Source organism: Anabrus simplex, chromosome 4 (genome assembly GCF_040414725.1).
Source record: "Anabrus simplex isolate iqAnaSimp1 chromosome 4, ASM4041472v1, whole genome shotgun sequence".
Classification (NCBI taxonomy): Eukaryota; Metazoa; Arthropoda; class Insecta; order Orthoptera; family Tettigoniidae; genus Anabrus; species Anabrus simplex.
In genome coordinates, this window is record NC_090268.1 from 139,898,870 (window position 1) to 139,917,848 (window position 18,979).

Here is an 18,979-nt window from a genome sequence, read left to right on the forward strand (position 1 = left end):
TGTGCTCATCCTAGTCAAAGGAAAGAGCAAATTGGAGACAGAAAATAATGCAAATGTAGAACTGGGTAAAATATCAACTTGGGCTCCACAAAAAGTTGTGTTTAATGAGCAGAAATATCAAACAATGGTAATAACACACAAGAGATCCAGCGTCAGGCAGAATTTGCAAATATATTTAAATAACAAGACAATGAAAGAAGTAAACACCATAAAATATTTTGGAGTCATTATAGAGAACAGATTTAAGTTCGACCAGCACATAGAATACGTAACTGGTAAATGCTCGAAACCTGTTCATGCTCTCGAAGTATGCCAAAATAAAATGGGGACTTCACCCTGACATTATGAAGATTATATATAAAGGAGCTATTCTACCTATCCTGTCTTATGGAATACCATTATGGATACAATCCACAACCAAGTCGTATGATGCAATGAAAGTAAGAAGAGTCCCACGACTAATAAACATTAAAATAGCTATGGCCTACCGTATAACATCACATGAGGCACTATGTGTCATAACCGGATTAACTCCCATCGTGATAGAACTTGGAGAGATTGCCAGGCACTATGACATAACAAAACGGACTGGAGAAATGGTAGTGGGAAAAGAGACACTGAAACTTGATTCCAGATCACACCAAGCTCAAATGGTTAAAATACAGGACAAAATCAATGACAAACACTACCCATTCAAGTCTATACAGATGGAAGCAAAAGTGACGCTGGAGTTGGATCTGGAATAATTCTGTAGTCACCATGAACCTCCTCAACAATACCAATTCAAATTACACAATTCCTGTTCCAGTAATCAAGCAGAACAATACTCAATAATGAAGGCCCTGGAAAAATTACAAGACTTCAAGCACGTAAATAGAAAAGCGAGAGCAGCAATTATTTACACTGATAGTAAAATAACCATGGACTTACTAAAAAACAATGGAAAAAGCAAAAATTTCGTAGAAGAGATCAGAAGGAAGATGAGAGACCTGCAACTACAAAACTGGGGAATACAATTCTCATGGGATTAAGGCTCATGTCGGCACAGAAGGCGACTAAACTGCTGATCAACTGGCAAAACAAGCAGTCAGCAGGACAGACCTAGAAGTGACTTTCTATCAAATTCCTGGTGGTGCAGTAAAAGAGGTATTGAATGAGAGTTCACAATTGTGGGAAGAAGAGCGGAGAGAAACTTCCAATGGATCAATAACGATAGCTTATTTTCCGAGTGTTAAAGCGAGACTTGACTCAAAAATTTCCTTAAGCCACAGTATGACGGTTATGATGACAAGGCATAGAAAAATAGGGACCTATCTGCATAGATTTAAAATCCAAGAGCATTCAACGTGTCGGTGAGGCAAAGAAACGTAAAGTGTGGACCAAATCCTATATGAGTGTGAATTATTAAAACACGAAAGGATAAACCTGAAGACAAATGTATTCAACTCATGAGGCCACTGGCCTACAAGCAAGAATGAACTTATAGATAAATATTTCAAGTTCTTTAAACCATTTGTGAAGTGCATCAATTTTGATAATCTGATGTAGGGCATAGTCATGTCAAGAAAGAACACTATCACTTAAATAACTGTAACATGTATCTAGGCTAGACACACTAAAATCAAACACGTAAGTAAATGTAATCACGACTACAAAAATAACACTAATGCATGTAGTATTACTTACATTGTAATGGAGCATGCGGTTAATGAATATGTTAATAAAAAAAAGGTGAGGTATAGGCAATTCCTACATCTCCAGCATTTCAATTCTAGTTTTATGTGGATTATTGTCAACGTCTCGTATAAATTTCACTTTCTTGTCCAATGTTTAACTTTTCTCCATCCATTCTCAGTGGTCGACTGAGAGCGAAATACAATTTCCACTGATAAAACTGCAGTTTTTATTACTCAATGTGGCAATATCAGCATCATTTTAAAGTATCTCTTTTTCATAACCTACTTACAGTCAGAATGGAAGTGTGTCCTATGTCCAGAACACGTGTCATGTATTCTTTCTACTTCAGTATTATGCCATAGGGTCACTTCACATGGCCTTCGCTACACCACCGCACCCCTCCGATACCTGCAACTCAAGTCCCGCCGCCACCAATCCCGACAGTAATGCATCACATTTCTAATTCACCTGTATTCAGTAATAACAGGAAATTCATATTTATACGGTACTATTTTAACTTTGTTACGTGCAAATCAACTGTCTTGTAATCTTTCTCTTTCACTAAATGTCGTCCAATCACTTTCCACAACCTTTGTTACACTACCACACCGCATCCCTCCGACATCTGCAGCTCAAGTCCTGCCACCAACAAGGATCGCATTTCCAACTTGCTTGTGGTTTGATAACAGGAAATTCATATGACAGTATTTAGACTTTGTTACGTACAAAATAAACTGCGTTTAATGAAAATGAATACGTCTTAAAAGAAGTGTTGGAGGCTAAGATAGAGGGGAAAGAGGGCAAGAGGGAGGGCCAGAGCAAGATGAATTGTCTCTGTCAAGAACAATATAAGAAAAAGACTGGAATGGAATACAAGTACTGAAGAGGAGATGAAAATTATCATGATGAATGAACACCGAATTAGTGTAAATTGATTACGCACAAATGAGGTTCAATTAACATGTTTTTATGTTATATTTTTCAGATACCTAAAGAAATTTAAGTATAAAACAGAATCACACAGAGCTGCCTTGTAACATCCTTGGGAAGGTAGTACTTAGCATAGACCTTGTACCTCGCATGTCCCGAGTCTTAAAAACCCAGCTTTAATATTATCCTCTACATTTCAATCAAAATACATACTTTTACTGTTTTGGTTTACACAAAATAATGCATATCTATCAAACAAGGCTTACCTATCTGCTTCAACAGCTGTATATTCCCAAGAATTATGTGCCAGCAGGAAAGAATAAAAAATACATAAACCAAAATATCAGCACTTACGTGAAACCATAAATGTGCCTTAAGTTTCCATTTTCCACACATACACCATTAGCCAGTGAAATGCTGCAACTAGAGTTTTCATGAGAGAAAGAGATTGCTGGATTACAGATATTTATACTGGTTGATGGAGACTATTTGAACTCTTCTAGGCATGTCTAAGCATGTGAGTGGGCATATGAAATGACAGTGTAATGCAACTATGTTAGATTACAAGTTCATGTAAGTGTACATATGAAAATCCACAGCCTGTTTCCAGTCATTCGACCGGATCAGGAATGGAATGAGTGAAGACCCCATCTAGCGGCGAGGATAGGAATTGTGCTGGTAGCCCAAGCTTGTCGCATTTCGCTGGGACAAGGATTAATGACCGACAGATGAAATGAAATGATACTGGAGTGTTGCTGGAATGAAAGATTTTAGGGAAAACCAGAGTACCCAGAAAAAAAAGTCTCACCTCTGCTTCATCCAGCACAAATCTCACATTGAATGACCGTGATTTGAACCACGGAACCCAGCGGTGAGAGACCGGCATGCTGCCACCCGAGCCACGGAGGTTCTCATATCTATCTTGTGTATATATAAAGGTTGTAAAATGAGATGACTTGATATGGTGAAGTGCAAGTGAGATTCAGGCATTCTGACTTCGCCACTACAAAAGTCGCAATAAATAAATAAAAACCAAGATTGAAGATCTGTCAAGGCAGCCTCTCAATGAGTGTCTATTTGAAGATAGCAGTGAATGAAGATGAGCATGTTCATATCTTTAAATATATACGACTTCATTTGTCACTTTGTTCCTTTGTTAAAACATTATTATTATTATTATTATTATTACACTGATCTTCTGAAACCAATCTAGGTTAATGTAGTAGATAAGCATCATGGAAGTATGAGATAATTAGACAGGACATGTCAGATTAATTGTATAATTTTTTAATATCTGTTTTACATTGCACCAACACAGACAGGTCTAATGTCAATGATGGACGAGGACAAGGAACAAAGTGCCTGTGGCCTTAATTAATACAGCCTGGCGCAAAAATCGGAAACCACAGAAAACTATCTTCAGGGCTGCCGACAGTGAGGATCGAACCCACTATCTACTAAATGCAAGTTCAGTTACGTAACCCCAACTGTGTAGCCAACTCGCTCGGTCAGTTATAAAAATTATTCCATACTACACATACAGCATCTCCATCAATGTATATGATACATAACTCATTGCAGGTCCTTTATGAGCAGATCAACTGCTTATCTTGAACCACATCTTAACTGATTTCAAGAATCTTAACACCAGACGAAGAATGAAAGTAATACAAGACCTTAAACACAAATATGGAACAAACCTCGAGTACATGGCTGCCTTGAGGTTCACAAGGTGGTGGGTTGTTCTCCTGCTCCTACAAAAAGAGTAAACTTAATGAATATGAGATATTTCTTTGATGGAAAAGAAAGAAAGAAACAAAGAAAGAAAAAGAAAGAAGCAAGAGGAGAAAAAACATTCTGCTGACCTCATCTGAGTATGTCCTTTTCCTCTTGAGCAAAGATGGTCGAGTTCCATGGTGACTAAAAAGAGACAAGAAATAAAACTACAAAATCTTCATAGTTTCTATTTTAAAATATTTGTACAGAATGTAATGACCACCAACCCAAAATGATCTTAACATAACTTTTAAGTTTTTTCAGTCTGTCGAAATATGAAATATACCTTTAGAACACTAACATACCTGTAGGAAAAAAAAAAATTAAGAACAGAATGACAGGTTTAATTCTACATCATCCTCAGATTCAATCCAATCACTTTTAACCGTGCTTATATATGTACAATATTGTTTATGCTGGGTAAACTTCGCAAGGATTGTGAAGTGGTGATATTATGAACAAGTGTGACAAATTATATGAATGTAGAAGGCCATTAGTAACAATGTAGTAAATTTGAAAAAAATTTCTGTACTTATTTTAAAACCAGCTTTGGCCCCATGTCTGTTATCCCCAGGGCTCCAGCTGGACTGATTACAGGTGGACTCCTAACTCAAACGTGTACACAGGGGTGGTAGGGGAAGGTGGAGGGGGCAACTCTCTTCAGCAGGAGACAGAAGTGCTATGTTACGTGGGTGTATTCTATTTAACTTTATGTGTATTAAAAAATGAATGAATGATGATTTTTGGAAGAAATTAATGTGCAGCAATAATTCAAAGAGTATGTATGACTATTTTGAGTGTTAAAATAATAATAAATATATGAAACAGTCTTGAGCGGTTAGCTGCTGCCTAAATTCATAGAATTTACTACAGACTGGTATAACCTAACCCATGTCCCAGACTACATTGCATCAGAGTAACCTCCATTGGGATTAATTACAAGATAATGAAAAATAGTGTGATATGTTGTTATATCAACATTTTTAATTTAGTACTGTGAAGGGGGGGGGGGGGGGGAGGAGGAATTTTTTCAGATGTGTGCGATTGTTGAGGTTGGTTTGGTTGGCTTTCCTTGTGACGTGTAACAATGATGAAGATCTGCATTAATGTCTGTAAAATGGCGGGAGCTGTCTTAACCGTTTTCTCCGAAGACTGAATACCAAATTTATCTAACAACATTCTTGTGTTGTTTGTACAAGATATGGAAATGTTTTTGTTTGTACTATATACATGGCATTGCAATTTGGTTCTTGACATTTGAGTTCATAAACTCTTCATTTGGGTAAAAGGTAATTTTTGTTTAGGTTGCATTTGCTGGTGTGGCTTTGTAGCGTGTTGTTCTGAAGTCTATTTATAGACCCTGCTTTTTGAAAATGTTGGCTATTGTGCATTTGTTGTTTTCAGGTGTAGTTTCTCTGGCATTTTTTCTTTATTTCCTCTATAGTCAATCTACTGTGTCAGTGGGTGGTTGTTTTCTTTTCGGATTTGTTTCATTGTCCATTTTGCTTTTGAAATCTGTTGTGCTCAATGATATGGATATTGCTCTATATATCATGGTATTCAGTCCTGATTGTGATGTCTAAAAATTGATCTTGTTAGTTCAAGGTCCAACGTGAATCTGAATGACCTGTGTAAGGAATTCAGTGTGTTTAGCAAGTGCTGCACATTTGTGACCATTGTTATATATACACGACACGTCATCTATTTAACTGCTCCAGTATAAGATGCCTTTAGATAGCAGGTTGGTTAAGAAATTTTAGTAAAAACATTTCACACTATTTTTCATTAGACCGAGCTCGATAGCTGCGGTCGCTTAAGTGCGGCCAGTATCCAGTATTTGGGAGATAGTAGGTTCGAACCCCACTGTCGGCAGCCCTGAAAATGGTTTTCCGTGGTTTCCCATTTTCATACCAGGCAAATGCTGGGACTGTACCTTAATTAAGGCCACGGCCGCTTCCTTCCCACTCCTAGCCCTTTCCTGTCCCATCGTCGCCATAAGACCTATCTGTGTCGGTGCGACGTAAAACAACTAGCAAAAAAAAAATTTCATTAGCTTTTAAATAATCCCACTGGAGGTTACTCTGACACAAGTACATCTGGAACGGTGGGTTGGGTTATACCTACCTGTACTAAATTTATGAATTTAGGTAGCAGCATGCCACTCAAGACAGTTTTATCATTGAAAATAGTCATACAGAGTACTCTTTAATTCATTGCTGCACAATAATTTTCTTTACACAAAAAGACAAATAGACTATAGCCATGCGGCACTTCTCTCTCCCTGCTAAACAGTGATAACCCCCTCTCTGCCTTCCCCTACACACAGCTTGTGTTGGCAAGCCACAATCGAGGCCAGTGATCTGAAATCAGCCGAACTAGAGCACTAGAGATCACAGATGTGAAGCTAGAATTGGTTTTAAAGATAAGTACAGAAAACTTTCTCAAATTCACAAAAGTGTGGTTTCTTTTTTTTTTTTTGCAGTAGTTTAATGTCACACTTACACATTGAAGATTTTCAGCGATTCAAGGATGGAAAAGGGGTAGAACTGGGAGGGTAGTGAGGTAGCAACCATGGCCTTAATTAACTATCAGCCCCAGCATTTGCCTGGTGTGAAAACGGGAAACCACGGAAAACCATCTTCAGGGCTTACCTGACAGAGAGATTCAAACCCACCATCTCCCAAATGCAAGCTTGCAGCTACGCGACCCTAACCGCACAGCCAACTCACTCAGTAATTACTGAAATATCAATAGCTGACTTCTATTTGTCATGCCTGTTCATATCATCACCAATTCACATTGACAAGTTTACACAACGTAAACAATACTGTACTTATATACGCATGTATTAAAGTGATTTAATAAAATATGAGGATGTACTTTTAGAATAAAATGTGTCACTCTGTTACTAATTTATTTATTTTATTTTTTTATTTATTTTTTATAATTTTTTTTTTTTTACACGTATGTTATAGTGTTCTAAGGGTTATATTTTGTGTTTCGACGACTGGAAAAACTTACAAGTTATATTCTGAGTAGACAATGAAAAATAATGGCTTCCTTCTAAACAAAAGTTCTTGTTAGTGTTAGAAATTCAACAATTATAAATTAACACTACGAAACTAACTTACCTTATACATGTTGCCCTAGTACTGTATTGTTTTGACTGTAATGAAGTTATAACTGAGTCGTATCATAAAGAAAACAGAAGTATGTTCAACTAGAATTCTGTCCACAAAAACTTGTGTTCACCTTTCATTTACAAATACTGTAATATGTAGTACCACTCCCAACATATTTTATAGACAGGGCATATCAGAAATATGCCTATACATTTGAAGTAAATGCTGTAAATTACGGTACACTGCAGATGGAAATGATGATTGGTATATTAAACTTGAAACTTCATTTACCCACTTTAGGTAGGAGTCATAGACTTCAGCTTACATCGTCATGCCAAAATGGTGCTCAACATCTAAAATACTTAGTTTGACCCGTCAGGGTGCCACATGAACTTGGTATCCATGTCAGTCCAGTCTGCCATGCTTTGAGAAGTACCGTTTCTTCAAACTGCTCTGTATGCACAAACTAAAAGGGGATGATCCTGACAGAGACTGGAACTGTGTGTATTTGTTCCACAAGGAATTGCGAAAACGAATCTAGGCTACACAAACTCCACTTTTGCGAGGAAGGTCTGTTCCATGTGAATGGAGATATTAATTGACAAAAATATCATAATTATACTACACAGAATCCTAGAGTTACACAACAATTACCTCCAAAATGTGGATCAATTACACTTCGGGTAATGACTAGATGGGAAGGATTGTATGGAATACAAATCTTACAGGAGAGCCAAGGAGTTTGAGGCAATTGGGCAAAGCTATGTATTATTCTTTAGTTTGAAGAACTACCTTTCCAACAAGAGTTTCTTCTCCGCAAGTCATAATACAGCCATCAAACAATGTGCCCAAATGTGTAGCCATATTTCTTATTCACCCTGTATATACCTGCATGTTTATGAGGAACTCTGCCCAGTTCTTAAGCATGCAACTAATAGACACAGCTCAGATGTCAGCATAGCATAAAACAACATATGTACCAATATTTAAACATGAATGACAAATTACATACATACATTTTTTTTTTTTTTTAGGAGAGGAATAGAACTGAAATTAATAAGGAAAGAAAAACAAGGTAGTTTTGAGATAGTATCTCAAGTCATGCCTACTTTCATAGCCGGGATCAAACCCTTATGACCTTCGAACAGTCCAGTACCGAATCCACTGGTCTGGTCCCCTTCATCCTATGGGCTTCCTAGTCATGTTTCATCTTCAGGAAAATGTTATTATTCATAACGGGGATAGATCAGTTTCTTGCAGTGTTTTTAACTGTAACGGTCACAAAGTCGGTGGATGAACAGTAAGCTACAATTCTTATCTGTTGGTCTACAGATTTTAACCATATCATTCTTCAGAGCAATTAGTTATATCATCATAGTGTAATACTGGAGGCACACTAGATATGAAAAAGAGTACTTTGAGCAGTATAATCCCATGAATTTTGCTGAAAAAGTAGCATCTTACCACAATACTAATCATGGAGAAGTTTTAAACATTGTAGAACTTAATATACGAGAGTGGTAATAGGAAGTAAATTTTACTTTGAGCTCTACAAGACAAACCAAGCCATTAAAAATGAAGTTGCTACAATTCAAAATGCCAAAAATGTTCTTTTCATACATTCATACATTCCCAAATTTTCATGAATCATTGGTAATAAACTTTTAATGATTAATACTTCTATCTCTGTAACACAACTTCAGGTGTAATAGCACAGGGTAAGAACTTACGTTGGTAGTGGCATTGTGATGAAGTCCCACGCAGTCAGGCCTTCTTAGAACTCTTCTACAAGAAGTGATGCTGAAAATATAAAGAATGAACAATAAACATTTTATTACATTATAGAATACAAGTCATCACTGTCATCATCAAGAAATACAACAATTCTACATAATTTGAATGAGGAATAATGAAATAATTCCCTACAATTTACAGGAGACGTTAACATCACAAAGACTACTTCTATGGTTTAAAAAAATTACTGTAGACCTCAGGATGCCTTTTTATTTGAACTGCATTCCTGGTGAAATGAAATGGTGTGTGACCGGAGAGGTGTGCTGCAGGTCTTTTGATTAGACACCCACAGGCGACCTGCGCGTCGTGACGAGGATGAAATGATGACGACGGCACATACACCCAGTCCCAGAGGGGAATTAACCATTTATGGTTACAATTACCGACCCTGCCGGGAATCTAACCCGGGAGCCCCGTGACCAAAGGCCAGTACACTAACCGTTTAGCCATGGAGCCGGACAAAACTTGTGTCTTCGTCCTGAGGTGGTGCAGCTCTTTTTCAGGCACACCCGCACTGGAGGTGAGCTGCATGTGCCATTTAAACCAGATACCAGCCTTCCGTCCATTCTTTGCTGGTAACCAATAGGGATTAGAATAGATTAGAATATACAATTTACTTCCTTTTTAAAGAGATTGTTAACCCTGATGGAAAAAGGTAGTGTTTGAAAAAGAAGCCTATAGGAAAGAGACAAGACAAAAAATGCTTGTTTAAAGGGGCCTAACATCTAGGTCATCGGCCCCTAATGGAACGAAATGACACTAAGTCTAATGACAACTCAGAAGTCCAAAATCATCCACTGAACAGAATTCAAAACGTGGTGATGAAGAATGCATGGATGAATATGAATTTAAGACAATCAGTGGATCCGACCCACAATGCCCCACCTTCCCAGAAAATATCTGAAACAATAGTATTACTGACCAAGAGACTGCTTCTAATGCACATTCTTGAAACGATGACATGTCTAAAGGAGTCAAAAATCCAACTCAACGGCCCCTCATAATGCTACTTATCGCTAGTAAAGTAGAACCATGGTATTTGTCATGTTGCAGTACTCATCAAAAGTAGCATAGACTCACAGCGTTCCACACATTATGGTACTACTCACAAGTATCGAACGTCGCACAGGTAACGCAGACCTATGGTGTTTCTCACATAATGGCCCAACTCATAGGCAACGCAAACCAATGGTGTTCTACAGCTAGGTGTACCAATCACGGGCACCAGTATTCTCGTGGTGTTCCTCACATAGTGGGTACTAATCACAGGCAACACAGACCCATGGTGTCGCTCATATAGTGATACTAATCACAGGTAATGCAGACCCACGATGTCACACATATAGCGGTACTAATCACAGGTACTGTAAACCCACACTGAAGCCACTCTCTGCTGCTACTAATCACAAACCTGTTGTTTACCTAACATAGTGGTACTATACGCAAGTGAAGGCGACCCATGGTGCTCCCTGTGTGATGGTACTAATCACAAGTAGTTTCATGGTTCTAATACAATCATCCGTTGATCGTCCCTTCCGTCAAGCAGGGGATACTGTGGGTGTATTCTTCGTCTGCGTCCCCCACCCACAGGGGTAGAGAGAGAAGAGAAGGAATCTGTCACTTCGAAAAATGAAGTAGCAGACGAAAGGCAAGGGCCATGAAGGGCGTGAAAATGAAAGTCTCCCTAGGCCTTGAATGCTCTAATACCATCGGGGTCGGAAAAGAGTTGACCAAAGGAGATCGGACAAGATAGATGAAAGTGAGGAGCCTGGCACAAGTATTGGAAGCAATGCCAAGACTCAGCTAAGGGCCCCGTGGTTGCCAAACCATGCTCCCAAGTTGAGACCCCTTGGGGCCCCTTTTAGTTGCCTCTTACGTCAGGCAGCGGATATCGTGGGTGTATTCATCGTCTGCGTCCTCCACTTACAGGGAGTGACAAGACATAACGACTGAAGAACAGGATCACAGCACAAGTTCAATAGATATAATGAGACAGTTCAGGGGACTATTGCCGTCTACTTCTCTTTAATTCCGAACACTTGGAGGAACAGCGTGATTGGTGGAGATAGTTCTTGTGCTAAAGGAAATACTAATTTTACAACTGCTAGGTATGATGAATATCAGAAATAAATGATCCTGTATATTACAGTACGTAAGGTAGACTGATGAGCAACTGAATAATTGGAGATAGCAGCCATAGTAGAGAAACCGCACAGTGCTTAGACCGGTGAATGTAACGGGAGACGGGGTGTATATAAAAGCAAGGGCATCAAACCACGCAGGAGGTGTATGAGTAACAGTTGACTACTTATGGGTAAGACACCAGAAGTCAGCTCATTCGATCACAGTCAGACTGTCAGTGCCAGATCAGGTCGCTCCATCTCTGTAGCTGTGCAGGCACCAGGCTTTCCAAGGCCACTGTATCAGGCAGTAGATGGATTCAGGCAAAACCGTGGCCACCATGGTCTTCTCTCTTGGTGTACAATGCATTGATGCTAGGGGTCGCCGTTGGCTAGTTTGGATGGTAAGAGCGGATAGACAGGCCACAGTGCAGCAGATCACTCATCAGTTCAATGCTGGACAACGATGACGAGTAGGCAGCCATACCATCCAGAACCATCTTCTCGCCATGGGGTACAGAAGCAAGCATCCCACAAGGGTACCTCTGCTCAACACCCATCACAAGGCACGACGACTGATATGGGCAAAGAAACACCACCATTGGACTTTGGACAGATGAGTTAAGGTACCAGTTGGTTCACGCCGATGGCCGGGTATGAGTGCATTGTCAACCACGAGGCAATGGATCCCTCTTGCCAGCAGGGTATGGTTCAGGCTGGTGGTGGTGGTGGTATTCTCATATGGGGACTGTTCATGTGGGATGAAATGGAACTCCTAGTACATCTAACAATGTCCCTTGCTGGTCAACTGCAGGGGACCTGTACCTACAGCAAGACAATACCCCACCCCATCACTCCCGAATTATGGCTGACTGGTTTGATGAAGACTTCATGGATGTGAAGATGATTGTCTGGCCTTTGAGGAGCCCCGATCTCAATCCCATTAAGCACGTCTAGAATGCTGTCAAGAGGGATGAACTTGCCCTGGACCCTGCTTCGACCAATCTTTGTGGATTATGGGAGGCTATGCAGCAATCATGGATCGGTATGACTCCCCAACACTTCTGGTGTCTTGTGGAGTCCATGCAGAGCCACATCACCACTATCATCATCGCTAACGGGTGAGCTATACACTACTTAACAGGTATCTCCAATTCAATTGCTCACAAGAGTATTTACCATATTAGCTTTGGGTCCAGTGCAGTTTAACTTATGTAGGCTTAGTGTCCTCTTTAATGGTGTGGCTCGAGTAGTGTGTTTTGCAGTATTTTTTGGCAAGTCAGAGCATGGTTGTAGCACTCGTGCACCAGTAACAGAATATGTTATCCACCCTCTACCAATTACAACACACCCATAACAAGAATGGGATACAGAATAAACTATATCACCTACCTACGATAATAAGATTTACATAACAAGAATAGGACACAGAATATGTATTCTATACTATGATAACAAGATGTTTTAACAATCAAGGTGTATCAAATACATATTCTATCCTCTACGTATGATAACATTTTCCTAAAAAAAAAAAAAAAAAAAAAACAACAACAACAACAGGATATAGAATATGTATTGTATCCCCCACCCACGATAGAAAGATCTTACCAACAACATACCGTTGTCGGACCTGTGAAAAATGCTGTGAAATATTTTCCTTAGAATTTTGGCTGATAAGGGTCTATCACTTAAGGTTCAATGCTGTGCGAGAAAGTCAAAGAATTCTCACGCTTGATAAGATATGTGACGTGGGTCAGTATTTCTAAAAAAAAAAATTTTAAAAAAAATAATTATCACACAGCAGTTTTTGAAGACGTAACAATATACAATAGGTATGAATTCTATCCTGTAGCTATAACAAGACTACGGTATAGAATTTTGTATTCTATACTCTACCTACGATAACACGACCTTCGTAACTGAAATATAGATAATGTATTTTACCCTCGTTTGCCGACCCATCGCTTAAGATGGAACGACGTGGGATATGTATGTGTATGTGTATTTTACCCTCTATCTAAGATAAGATCTTCATGAATGGAATGGGACATAGAATACCCATACCTGTCTATGATAGCATGACCTTCCAAGTAGAAATGGGACGTGCAATTTGTATTCTACCATCTATGGAAACATTACCATTGTAACGGGAACGGGACGCCGAGTATGTATTTTATTGTCTACCTAGGGGATCAAGATCTTCACAACAAGAGTAGGGAGAAAGGAGACTAGATGCTGATGATTGTTGTTTGAAGAGACCTAACAGCTCGGTTATCGGCCCCTAATGATACGAGGTGCAATAAAATTAAAACTAAAACTTCAAAATGTAGCCACTGACTAGAATGTAAAACGAATGATCATGCCAAAACAATCAGTGGATCCGATTCACAATGCCTTATTTTCTGGGCTGATGCTTGTTGTCCAAAGGGGTCCAAAATCCAGGTCACCGGCCCCTCATAATATTATTAATCACTGGTAAAGCAAAACCATGCTGTTTCTCCTATAGTAGTACTAATCACAGGTAATGAAGAATCATGGTGTTCCTCGAATGGTGTAACTAATCACAGATAATGAAGACCCAGGGTATCTCACATATAACGGCACTAGTCACAGACAACAGACTCACTGTGTTCTTCATATAATGGTACTACTCCCATTGTAATCTTCCCCCGATGATACTAATCACAGACCCAGCTGGAGGCAGTAGCGGTACGGGTTCCTCAGGTAGTACTGATTATTGATCTCAATTTGCTTTATGTCGCATCGACACAGATAGGTCTTATGGCGACGATGGGATAGGAAAAGTTTAGTAGTGGGAAGGAAGTGGCCGTGGCCTTAATTAAGGTACAGGCCCAGCATTTCCCTGGTGTGGAAATGGGAAACCACGGAAAACCATCTTCAGGGCTGCCAACAGTGAGGTTCAAACCCACTATCTCCCGGACGTAAGCTCACAGCTGCGTGCCCCGAACTGCACGGCCAACTTGCCTGGTGATTATTGCCCTACGAGAGAGCACAACCACACACATGTAGAAGTACTAATCGCAAGTAAAATTGACCCATGGTGTTAATTGCGTAATGGTACCAATCCCAGATTGTCTCATGGTTCCAAAAGCATCATCCCTCGTTTACCCCTTTTATTCGCCTCTTACAACAGGCAGGCAATACTGTGGGTGTATTCTTTATCTGTGTCCCCCACCCACAGGAAGGTAAAAAGAAAAGGATCTGACACTTTGAAAAATGAAGTACCGGAAAAAGAAGGACGAGAGCCACGAAGGGCGTGAAAACAAAAAGACTCCCTACGCCTCGAATACCCTAATACTGCCGGGGTCAGGAAAGAACAACAGTTAACCAAGGGAGGTCAGACATGATAGATGAAGTGAGAAGCCTAGCAGAAGTGGAAGCAATGCCGGGACTCAGCTAAGAGTCTCGTGGTTGCCACCCCACACTCCGAAGTTGAGAGCCCCTGGGCCCCTTTTAGTCACCTTGTATGACAAGCAGGAGATACCGTGGGTGTATTCATCTGCATCCCCCACCCACAGGGGGTGAGACTAGATGCTCAATGTTTCAATACGTCATTGGCGAGATGGCGTGGAATGATGTTAGTAGACTAATAAGCTTGAGCAGAGCTTTTAAAAGTAGGAAAGATCATAATACAAAGAAAAAGTTGGAATCCAAGAGGACAAATTGGGGCAAATATTCATTTATAGGATAAGAAGTAAGGGAGTGGAATACATTATCGAGGGAAAAGTTCAATAAACTTCCAAGTTCCTTGAAAACGTTTCAGGAAAAGCTAGGTAAACAACTGATAGGGTGACAGCCCTAAATGCACCTCATTTATGACTGATTGAGGGTAAAGAATATTTAGAGTGATGCTTTCTCAGCCCATAATTGTAGACAGGATAATAAGGTTTTGGGCTTTTGCCGTGCCAGTAAACAAGATGAAATTCTTTACGTTTCACTGGCAGGACCTTCTTAATAAAAATGGGATATAGAATATGTATTCTACCGCTTACTTACGATAGCCAAACCTCGCTACAATAAAACAATACAGGATCGTTAGTCCACACTTACCTATATCAAGACCTGCGTAAAGTAAATAGGATATACAGAAGAATATATATTCTACTGTCTATTATAACAATTCAGCACAACAGAAACAGAATATATCCTCTACCTATGATATCAAGTCCTCCATAACAACAGTATGATATAGAGTAAGATATAGATATATAAAAGATATAGCAGGACTTCCATAACAAGAATAGGGTACAGAATATGTATTCTAATAATAATATTATTATTTGCTTTACGTCCCACTAACTACTTTTTAAGGTCTTCGGAGACGCCGAGGTGCCAGAATTTAGTCCCGCAGGATTTACGTGCCAGTAAATCTATCGACACGGGGCTGTTGTATTTGAGCACCTTCAAATACCACCGTACTGAGCCAGGATCGAACCTGCCGAGTTGGGGTTAGAAGGCCAGCGCCTTAACCGTCTGAGCCACTCAGCCCGGCAATATGTATTCTACCTTTCATGTGAGACAGAAAAGTCCTTCATAAGCTATCATAGGTTGAAGAGAGAATACTGTGCATATCGTATCGCATTCCTGTTATGAAGGTCTTGCAGTCATAGGCAGAGGATAGAAAAATATTCTATATATCATTTCTGTAATGAAGTTACTGTATAACAGGTAATATTTATATTCTGTTTCCCTTTCTTGTTATGAAAGTCTTGCTTTTGCATGTAGAAAGAAGAATTCATGCTGTATATATCCTGTTCCCGTTACAAAGGACTTTGTATCATCATAGGTATAGGATATTCCTGTTATGGACATCTTACTGTAGGCAGAGGATAGAATACACGTTCTATATCATATGGAGATCTTGCTATAAGTGGAGGATGAAATCCCTATTCTATGTCGACGTGATAATAAGCTTTTGGGCTTTTGCCGTGTCAGAATACAAGGTAAAATTCTTTACGTTTCACAGAGAACTTTGCTTCATGTCTTCAGAAGAAAAACTCATCTGTTCAGGAACAATACTTTTCTAATAATAAAGTTTTGAATTTAAGAATGCTTTACTATTGGTCTATAGTAAGTGGTACGTTAATTCAGTCACTAGATGGCTCGCTGTGTGATAGCCTTCCGAGCTCTATTTAAGATGTTTCTTGTTTCACCGTTATGAGCATGCAAAGTAAACAGCAACGTCATCAGATGAAATAGGGATGAATGCTGTAGAAGTAATAAATAAAAATAAAATGCAACAAAAGACTAACAGGATAGAAGTACAAAATAGAGCTGAAGTTTAAAAGAAATGGTTATAGCACAAAAAAAACGAGAAAAATTAATGCGAGTCAGGCGGGAGGGCCAGTTAAGTAATATGTGGCTGCTAGCCATTAAGGATTTATGTATGTAGTTCTCTTCCCTATCCTTTCACTATTTTTATTTCGTTTCCGTGTTTTCCAAATTCGTAATGTTATCACTAGATGGTTCACTCTAGGCTGTGTGTTCAGGTAATACTTTCATTATCTGTATACACATGTTACTGTTTTATTCTAACTTCTTTTCACTCCCGTATCTTCAACCTCACTGTAGTACGTCCTCCTTTCTGCCTCCTCCCACCTGACTCGCACTCATTTTCCTTATGCTTTTCTGCTACAGTTTTCTTTCCATCTTCAGCTGTTCTATTTTTCTATCCTGTTAGTTTTAGTTTTTCGCTCCACTTTATTTTGTTTTTAAGTACTACTTCTACTGCATTTGTACCTGATTAGTCTGATGACCTTGCTGGTTACTTAACGAACATGTACAATGGAACGAGAAGCATCTTATTTGGAGCTCAGAAGGCTAGCGCACAGTGAGCCATTTAGTGATGAATGGAAGTACCATTTACTATAGATCAACAGTAAGGCATTCTGAAATTCATTACTTCATTATTAGAGAAGTCTCGTGAACAGACGAGATTTTCTTCTTAAGACGCAGAGCAAAGTTCTACCCTCAACTTATGATAGAAAGACCTTTGTATTAAGATTATAGATTATGCATTCTAGCCTCTACCTATTAGTGGTGGTGGTGATTATTGTTTTAAGAGGAAGTACAACTAGGCAACCATCCTCTATATAACACTAATCAGAGGGAAAAATAGAAGGGATCCGAGACTTCGATAAATGAAGATATCGGTCAAAGAAAGACAAGGGCCACAAAGGGCGTGAAAATCGACTCCCTAGCCCTCGCAAACCTAATAGCGTCGGTGTCGGAAAAGAACAAGAGTTGACCAAGGGAGGTCGGATAGGATAGATGAAAATGAGGAGCCTGGCACAAGTAAGTGGAAGCAATGCCAGGACTCAGCTAACGGCCCCGTGGTCGCCAACCCACGCTCCAAAGTTCAGAGCCCCTCGGGCCCCTTTTAGTCGCCTCTTACGACAGGCAGGGGATACCGTGTGTGTTATTCTACCGCCCCCACCTACAGGGGGACTCTACCTATTATAACAAGAATTTCCTAACTAGAACAGGATAAAGAATATGTATTCTACACTCTGCCTATGATAGCAAGAATAGATTACAGAATATGCATTACATCCCCTACCGCCTTAGACCCGCAAGACATTTGTAACTGGAATAGGATGGGGAATATGTATTCCACCCTGTGTCTATGATAAGAAGACCTTTGTAACAAGATTAAAGGATGCTTATTCTGACTTCAGCCTATGACAAGTCCTTTGTAACAAGATTAGAGTACAGAAAAAAGTATTAAGACCTTCATAACAAGAATAAGATCGTAATATGTACTCTATCCTTTATTTAGAGTTAAAACACACTTGTAACAAAAGCACGATAATGAATGAGTATTCTACCTTCTATCCATGAGAACCCGCATACAAGAATAGGATATAGAATCTTCTTTTCCTGCCGCTTTTCCCACGCCTGTGGGGTCGCAGGTGCAAAGTGCATAGCACATGGAGATTTGGCCCTGTTTTACGGACGGATGCCCTTCCTGACACCAAACCTATATGGAGGGATGTAATCACTATTGCACATTTCTGTGGTGGTTGGTAGTGTAGTGTGTGAATATGAAGAGGAGAGTGTTGGGACGGACACAAACACCCAGTCCCCGAACCAGAAGAATTAATCAGAAGCGATTAAAATCCAGGACCCAGCCGGGAATCGAACCCGGGACCCTCTGACCCGAAGGCCAGTACGCTGACCATTCAGCCAATGAGTCAGACAAGAATAGAATATGTAAACCTAATCCTTACTTATGGTAGAACGAACTTTGTGCAACAAGGAGCACAATTAGGTGATGTCCTCTTAGAGGTGGGTTAGATTCCTGTTGGTAGAGGATAGTTTATGCACTCTCTGCATACTATCCTCTACCATAGGAAAATTGAATAGGAGGTCTGGTATGTAGTAAACACATTCATTCCCAGCTCCGTGCGCGGCACTGCCTCTCGCAGCCCGGCAATTTTTAGATGCCACAGTGGAATTGAAGGCCGGCATTCCTTCATCTAGTGACAGGTTTTGCTCTGGGGTTTACACTAAAGGAATCTGGTCACTAAGCTGTAATAG

At 39.7% G+C, this 18,979-nt stretch overlaps 1 protein-coding gene across 4 annotated transcripts in view; it reads right to left on the reverse strand.

Moving 5' to 3' along the window:
• CycE (cyclin E) overlaps positions 1 to 18,979 on the reverse strand; it is a 104,268-nt gene that overhangs the window by 60,448 nt on the left and 24,841 nt on the right. For all 4 annotated transcript variants that reach the window (XM_067146314.2, XM_067146315.2, XM_067146316.2 and 1 more), the window contains exons 2-4: positions 9,236 to 9,305; positions 4,473 to 4,527; positions 4,308 to 4,361 (exon numbers count right to left, since the gene is read on the reverse strand). In XM_067146314.2, coding sequence (XP_067002415.2) covers positions 4,308 to 4,361; positions 4,473 to 4,527; positions 9,236 to 9,249 — 123 coding nt within the window. In that variant the 5' untranslated portion in view covers positions 9,250 to 9,305. The remainder of the gene's footprint in view (positions 1 to 4,307; positions 4,362 to 4,472; positions 4,528 to 9,235; positions 9,306 to 18,979) is intronic.